Source organism: Populus alba, chromosome 13 (assembly GCF_005239225.2).
Source record: "Populus alba chromosome 13, ASM523922v2, whole genome shotgun sequence".
Lineage (NCBI taxonomy): Eukaryota > Viridiplantae > Streptophyta > Magnoliopsida > Malpighiales > Salicaceae > Populus > Populus alba.
The window spans coordinates 11276106-11285141 of record NC_133296.1 but is presented as its reverse complement, the minus strand read 5'-3'; the positions used below and the strand labels follow the sequence as shown (position 1 = coordinate 11285141).

Below are 9036 nucleotides of genomic sequence, written 5' to 3'. Positions count from 1 at the left end.
ACTTAATTAACTTGTATCTTATTTATATTATTATCTTATTTATTTATTTATGTTTCTCTTCTTCATTATGTTTAGCTAAGTTTATTATGTCAAGGTGAAAAGGTTACACTAATGGTGTAAGAATAAGTATAATATAAACTCAATATGGACTTCAATGCTTATACCGTAAACAACTTGCTATTAACATGTCTTATCATTTTTATCATATTAATTCTTAATACGTTACTTGTTAAATGGTTAATCTAGATTTATGTTGTATAATACTTGGTACAACAAATGCTTGGCACTTTCATAGCCCAATCGTATGGTATAATTTACACTTGTGCTATGAAAGGAACTTGATTTGTTGTTAACATAAGTTAGCATCATGAATTCCTAACAATATTTAAAAGTTTGATGTTACTTAAATAAGATAATTAATATGATTATGTTAACAATTTATAATATGCTATTAGTGACAAATCATCCGATTGGAACCTTCTTTGTGTGTGGTTCTAGTTGAGTAATAAAAAAGAGTTTATATTATACTTGTTTGAAGTACCATTAGTGGATCCTCTAACCTTGACATTTTTTTTTATCATTGTTTAATCCTCACATTAATCAAACATTTCAAAGTCCTCTTTAACTTATTATTATTATTATTTATAATTTATATAGTTAACCTCACTGTGATTTGACCTCGGTCTTGCCGGGTTATTTATTACTTTGACACTCCTACACTTGGGAGAAGACATCAATCTTTTAGTCGTATCACTCGTTTCCTTCTTTTCATGCATGTGTATATAAAGGTAGGGAAATGTGTTTTTACATGGGTGAAAGTAGGGGGTGAGATGTTTTATGCAATTGTTTTTATTTTAGGATATGCCCAAATGGATTTTTTTTTATGTCAGCTTGTTTAGGTCATAGCCCAAACATATATATTTTTTAATGTGCACCATCATATACACCACTAAGTCTTTCAAATGGACATGTTTAAAAGACTTAATTAGTAGAAATGGAGGGAGAAAATACTTAAGATATAAATTTTACCTGATGTGGATAAGAGAATGTTACCATGCTAGACATTTGAATGTTTACCTATTTGTGTCTGATGAAGTGTCTACATGAAAACTTTCTTTATGTAAATTTCTGATAATATTATTTTGAAAATGATCTTTAATCCTTTTAGAGATTAGTAATCGTGGAGACCTGAATAAGGATCCTTAATCATTTTGGAGATATTTGAGACATATAAAGAGATTTAATTAAGATACATTTAAAGATGTAAAGGCTTGGTAATGAGATTTTTCATAGACATGTATGGAGATAAAAGATCTCGCTGTAAAGATTTTCATATAGATATATTTAGAGATTTTAATGTAGATTTTTTTTAGAGACATTGGAGATATGAAGAAAAATCATTGTTTTTATTAAAGATTTGAAAAGATGGAGATATAATTCCTATAGCTAATTTGAGGATTATTTAACCTAAGGTAAATCATCAAGTGTGTAAACTTTCATCCTTTTATTATGAGGTTTTGTTTCCTTTTTCATGAACCAATGAAAATAACCTTTGATGATCAATTTTTCTATCTTCTTTTTCAAGGCATGGCATTCTTTAGTGTTATGCCCATGATCATGATAAAAAAAAAAAAAAAAGGGTTAAACTTATTAGTGTTCCTCGTGTTTGTATAATTTTTAATGGGATAAGGATATTGTATAAATTATTTCCCTCCATTAACAGTTGACATTTCAGTCTGTGTGGGAGTTCGAGAGATAGTCAGGAGCTTAGAGAATATCAAACGATCATAAATGTGTCATTTGATGCTTATTTTAGATAATCTAGTTGGAAACTAGTGATGTTAAGGATACTAGTTACATTGACTTCTTCCATCCTAAAACAATTTTTCATTCATTATTTAATCAAAGTTATAAAGCTTGTTTACGAGTCTTTTCACGTTGAACATTTTCTTTTTAGACCTTTAGAGATAAGTCATAGTGCTCTCATCTTCTCTATGTGTGATAGAGAAGATCTCAATGGTGTTATTTTTGGTATCTATATGATACCATACAGAAGCATATCCATGTTGCGTTCTTTACGCGAAGCATCATTATTTTAGATGACAATCTCTATGATACTTCTCATATATGTATTCTTAATATCCTGAGCTTGTTGAGATTTTCCCATACAATTGATTTGAGTCATTTTTCTTTTTATTATGCTTAACTTTCATTCTTATACGTGTCATGAAAATTATGGTGTAGTTGTACTTTCATTTTGTAACATATAATTAGATCTAGCATGACAAAAACTGCAAGCATAAGTACGCCCATATATTTCATCAAAAAAGGAACGTACATGTGGATGATATACACCCAGTTTATTTAAATTAGGAGGCCATATAATTTATTCTAGTACAGTAGGGCATCCTTTTTTATCATACAACTCAAAAGACTCACGAGGACACTCATCTCATCACTCACAGGCAAGTCGTGGCGTAGGAATTGAATTAATGAACTTGGTGGCAGCAAGCATGGCGTTGTAGGAGGCTAAATAGCTAACTCCTGAGTTTGAACTTGTTTCACCAGCTATATTTGAAACACCTTGGATCACCACGAAGAGCTTTTCATTTGACATAGATGTCTGCAAATTGGGACACAAACAAATTCGTTAACCAAATTAATCACTGGTAGCTTCCTAGCTAAAAGGCATCTCAAGAAGAAGAAACACAAACTGTTGAGCTCATAGAAGGTTTTTTTACTAACCAAAGCTACAGAAGCACTTGCTGTGTCGGTAGTTTTTGCAGCAAAATTTTTGTTAAGGAAGTCTCCGTATGCTTTGTTTCGAACGTAAAAATCAGAAGAAGAACCCTTGGATCCGAAGACAACTTTGGGTTTTCCGGGCAGGCATTTATCAGAATAACATTCTCTTAACTTCATATCCTGCAATGAATAATCAATTAATTATTGTAGTTAATCCACTTGAAAATTCAAAGATATATATATATATATTCATGGTCTTAATAATATCATTATAGGCTTAGCGATAGTTTTAATGGCAATGAAGAAGAAACATGCAGCTAATTCAGCTGAATATTCTGAGATTGACAAACCTTGAGCGCTTTAGTGGCAGCTTCATACCAGGATGCGGTGATGGGAAGCCAGAAAACTTCCTTGGGTGCTTCACTTGGAGTGAACATGTTAATTTTCTCATACTCTACAGTCCCCAACAAGTTCTCTCCATTCTCTGGATAATTGAAGTCTCCAAATACCAGATGACCTTTCTCCTCCGATCCGAATTTCTGCATGATATAGAATTGATTACGTAGTATTAATTAGTCCCAACACCACTGCTGATATACAATGTAAGAACTTTTTGATTTTTATGGATTATTCTTGTTATTTGTCGAGATTATAATATATCATTGTTTTCTTATTAGCTATATATTATACTATATCACTGTCACTATGTCAGATATGATGTACGTCTTTAAAAAAAATTTAAAAAATCAACTTTTAAAACAAAAACAGAAAATGAAAACCATAAATAATAGCAAAGGCCCTACGCACCTTCCAGTTCCAAACTCCGGTGAAGGCAACAGCCTGCGGCACAGAAACATCACCTGGAACCATTGTTTTCTTATCCAAGCTTCCAGCGTTCCCAAAATAGATGACTCCGTGAATGTGGAATCTAGCTAAAAGGATTTGCAAAGCTGTTGCCATATTTACCTGTCATAAAACAATTATTTAAGACACGAAAGATGCAAGTTTCTTTCGTTAAAAACAAACAAATTAAGGTAGAGTTAGTCTTACTGAAGCACTCCCTGTCTTGACATATACAATAGAAGAACCGTTCAGTGTCCCGCTATGGAACCTTCTGCCCGCAATGTCAACAGAGGAGTCTTCACTGTCAGGGCTATAGAGTCCGGAGTCTTTCAGAGCCCTTTCGTTGACATCGGAGGTAAAAACTAGCCCTAAGCGAAGGTGTGCGACTTTGCAATTGCTTTTCTCGATCTCAGCAATGGAGTCTATCAAACTCGCTTGCATGGACTGCTGTGGCATAACCAGCAGCAGCCCAAGCAACAGCAGTGCTGCCAAATTGACTCTAGACATTCTATGTAGCTCAAGTGTTAAAGTGAAGTGACAATGCTTTAGATAATTAAATGCAACTGCTTTGTGGAATGATGGTATTTGGGTGCTCCTCTTGTGCCTTTATATAGAAATCGACCATAGCTTCTTCTTTTTTTAACGCAATTACATAAAGGCCCTGTATTGTTATAATTGTCGTTGAATATCTCGATGCCTCTCTCATAGCAATTTTTTTATATATAATTTTTTTATTATATATAAATATCTAAACCAGCTTACGTGTAACTTAATTAATATTATAAATTTTAAAATTAACAATCATATAATCCTTTAATAACTTTAAAATTTGTATGACTTAAACTTTCAAAAACTGCACACCAAACTTTTTTTTATAAAACTAAAATTCAATTATTAAATTTAATATGATATTAAAATATTGATAATTAAATGATTATGATTTCAAATTTTATTAGCTTTATTTTTTAATTAAATTAAAAATTTAATATAAAATAAATTTAAACAAGTTTTAAGTTTTATTTTCTCCAGCTTATTTGGCTTATAATAAAAGAGAAAAAAAGGTCCGTGGTCGAAAGAAAAAGAATTTGAAAACTGCAATAAAAAATAGTTTCTTTTTGAGCTTTAACCTTTTGAAGATTTTTTCATATCCTGAGAGTTGTCATCACAATTAATGAAGAAAAAAAACAAAACCGTCACTGGGCCCAAAATAATTTTGCATCGTTAGTACATCTAAAGAAGTATTTGGATTTGAACAATCGTACACACATTATCCATAATTTCTCCATTCAAAATTAAAACAACATAAAAAACAAAATATAGAACGACAGCACGTCACTTAAACAAAAGAACTTTCAAATTTTAAACCATATCCTTTAATGGGTTAAGTATTATTTTATTTTTAAAAATTATCAATTTAAATTTTATAAATTTTAAAATTATTAGAGATATATATTATTATTAATTTTAAAACTTTTGAAATTAATTAAAATATATACAAACTAATCCAGATACCAATATTAAAAAAAAAAACTAAATCCATCATTATTTAAACTAAAAGTAAGAAATATCCTTGCCTCATATAAGCCATGCCATGTTCTGAATTAATACTATTTAGCATTATATATTATTTTTAAATAAAATCTATAAGTGATAAATTAAAGTTTCAGAATATGTAAGTGACCATTATAAACAAAGTTTAAAAGTTTCAAATCATCTTCCATGATAGTCTTGTTGAAGATATGATTGTAAATGAGTCTTTTCAAGTAGTTGTAATTATTGAAAAGTTGTCATATATTAAAAAGACTTCAAGAATAACATTGCTCAAGAAAATAAGAGTTGTAGACTTTATTTTGATATTAAGGATATAAGAGGAAAATAAATGACCTAAAAGATAAGCCAAGCAAACATTGTAAAACAAGTGGCAAAGTCCAACAAAAAAAAAAGTTAAATGAAAAATCTTGTTGTAAAGAGAAAATAAATTGCTAAGAAGTTCAATGGTAAATTCTGCAACTATAACAAGATTGAACATTTGGTTAAGGATTGCAAAAATAGAGCTCAACAAGGGAACCCTAAAAAGAAAAGGACTACTCAAGCTAATATCATCGAGGTTGATCAACTCACTAATGAAGTTTTGAAAATGATGTCAACCATATTAAGAATTCGAAGCAATAATGGATTAATATTGATGTAACAAGACATTTATACACTAAGAATATGATGTTTTTCACTTACAAATAAGTGGATGATGAACACTTGGACATGAACAATTTATCAACTCTCAATGTACTAGGTAGAGAATTATGTAAATATTATTGTCTTGATTTATATAAAACACTGAATAATTCAAAATATTGTGTTCACTATTTAGACAAACTACATTAGATTTACTAAACAATGTTCATAGCCAAAATCCACCTATTATAAGTAACGACCCTCCAAATTAGTATCTCTTATGAATCTTTGATTTTTTATACCTGTCAGATCAATTTCTATTTAATGTGAAGGATTGTTGAAAAATATTTTTGAAACCATTGTTAATTGGCACTTTTTGAGGTCCAAATTAAAAACGATGTCTACTGACTTTTAGAGTTAAGACTTTATTGAAATTTATTATCCAACAAAAGCTCTTTAACATATTATATTAAAATTAGTAAAATAAATTATAGGTAACTAAGAAATTAATCTTAAATAGACCTTTTATTGGCATGTTTTGAAAAATCTAAAACTCTCTATCAAATATAGAAAAGAAAGAAGATTTTCTTGTAGTTTATATAGTAGAAAGATAAAGAGTTTGAATTAGTCCCAAATAGCGCAAAAGCTTTTATAAAAAAGTAGCTAAGCAAAGTAAGTTTTGAACTTAAGTCATACAAGCACGCTAACTTGGATCATCTCGCACTTGAGCCTCAAGCTAGGCTTAGACTTGAAGTTGAAACAATCTATTAATTCATTGAAGAAAGAAATATTAACAAAACAGGGTTTTAGACAAAATGCTTTAGGAGTAGCAATTTTTTTTTTTTTAATGATGTTTTTTAATAATCCCAAATCTATGTTTCTGGAATTAAGAGCTAGAGCTGGTCTTCGAAATTAACGATTTATAGGTAGCCTCGCATCACCCTTTGGGGTTTGGAGAAGCCAACATCGTGCATCCTCTTATAAAAAATGAAGGTGTAACAAATTAAGTTCATTGAATATATAATTGATGTGAGAATCTCTATGCTCAAGAAAAATTATGTGGGATTCTAGTGGAAATCAATTCCAAGCAACAACATATGGATGTGATTATTAGATATCACAATATCTTTCATAGGAGATAATTATCATTCTCTCTCTCTCTCTCTCTCTCTCTCTATCATTTCCAGAAAGTTTACACTTTCCAGTAAAAGAAAAATTTGGCTTGGTTTTCAGGAAAAAAAATTTGATTTCCGCATTATTTGTTGATTATATCAAATTTGATCCTCAAAATTTTGCCCTATTTTTATCTCTTCATTTCATTCTCATTCAGCTCAGTTTCCATGACATAACCAAAAACACTTTCCAGTGTTCATGAAAACTGAGCTGGAAAATAGCATCATTCCGAAAGCAATTACATGTGAGAGAATATGTGCTTATAGTGCTCTTTCTTTATAAAGATTATCAAGGACAAAAAAAATTAATTCATTGAGATAATTTTGTTTAAAATCCCAAGAATCGCTATAAATTTTTTGTCGGCCACCCATGAATTTATCTGTCAGGAAATTAGTGATATATATTGTCGGAGATCATTCAGTCAGTAATCCCTGACAAAGACTCCGAAGCATTTTAGAACCGCAAAACGAAGAAACGAAAAAAATGAGAGTAAATGTAGGATATGATCATGGGACGTCTAGTCATGGCATCGCGACAGCAACCCCTCCAAATTGACTCCTTATCCGTTTTACTACTGGTTGCTACTTGCTACGGAGCCGAGGATAACAACTCTGCAACTTCAAAAGCTTATTAGCTCAGTTTTTAAATTTATCTTTTAATATTTATATTTGTAAGATTAATTGGATTGTATATAAACTACTTCGGATATTCATATTAATTTTTTTTATAAAAAAAAAAAACTCTGCCAAAGCTTATTGTATATGACTACTTATTTTAAAACAATAATTTTGAACTTCTACAATGACATTATCCACACAAAAAGAAAAAAAAAAGTGATTTCTTAGTATGATTAAACTTTTCTAATTTTTTTACTATTTTTTTTTAAAAAACAAAACAACTATCCTCGATTCTGCATGGGAAACTAAGTTTTGTACTAAAAAAATCACCTCAATCAGTTTAAAATATCAAATAAAAAAACTTGAATTACAGTTTAAAAATCATTTTCAAATCAGTCGGCTTGAACACTAATATTAATTAAAAATAAAATATCAAATAAAAAACCTAAATTACGACTGGACGTTTCTTAAAATATCAAATAATAAAACCTGCATGTTTTCAGCTTATATCGACCGAAAAGAACTAAGATATATATATATATATATATATATATATATATATATATATATATATATATATATTATTGTATGAATAAAGAAGCCTAAGATATCATCGACGACGAGTTTTCTCTCTTCATCATACGTGGGATCCCATGAACATAATATCTTCAACCATATTCACTCTGAGCAAGTAAATATATAAACTTAAGATTATCCATCCAGCTCTCTTCTCACCATTCAGAGGCCGCTCACGAGATTCCATTTCTATCCATTACAGTAATCGAAACATGAAAACCACCTCCTTATGCTCCACGTGGTTTGGAATGTCATAAATATTTGTACTTTGAAGCAGATAGAAAGAGACATTACAATCAAAACAAGCTGCCAAAAACCCAGAGGCCCCTCAGCATCTGTTCCCATAGCCTTTTCTCCACGTATTTATTGACCCTTTGATTCCGACAAACATGAAAATACAGCCCTCTAAAGATTGCTAGAGATTTCCAGATGAGCATGAACTATTTCAGACAACCAAATGAATGCCTGCTTCACATATGTTTCATATTTTTCAGTGTCGTTTCATGTTCTAAACTAAAACTATTCTTTTATGTTATTGTTTCGTCGACAGATTTTAATGATATATATATATATATATATATATATATATATATATGATTTTACAAGGACCTAGGATCCAAGTTTAATTATTTGAGATACGAGCCTTGCACTGAGAATGTGCTTCAAGTTAAAAAGCTTTCATTTTGTGACGTTGAAATATTTCCGGATAAGTAAAAAAAAAAAAAACCACGCGTGAATTTGTTTGTCGGGAAATGCATGATATATTTTGTCGTAAGTCATTTAATCAATGCCGGACAAACATTTTAGAACCGTGAAATGAAAAAGTAAGAAAATGATGGGATAGGAAATTACCAATCCTTGTACGGCCTCTTTGAAATGACTCGCTACACTATGCAAGATGACAAAATGGGCC

At 30.3% G+C, this 9036-nt stretch overlaps 1 protein-coding gene across 1 annotated transcript; it reads right to left on the bottom strand.

Moving 5' to 3' along the window:
• Positions 1 to 2292: 2292 nt before the first annotated feature.
• On the bottom strand, positions 2293 to 4185 carry LOC118059378 (bark storage protein A). The gene is made up of 5 exons (XM_035072226.2): positions 3793 to 4185; positions 3550 to 3708; positions 3093 to 3281; positions 2746 to 2922; positions 2293 to 2623 (listed from the first exon to the last, which is right to left on the bottom strand). The coding sequence occupies exons 1-5, from the start codon at positions 4090 to 4092 to the stop codon at positions 2456 to 2458; spliced, it is 993 nt and encodes a 330-aa protein (XP_034928117.1). The 5' UTR covers positions 4093 to 4185; the 3' UTR covers positions 2293 to 2455.
• Between the last annotated feature and the right edge of the window lie 4851 nt (positions 4186 to 9036).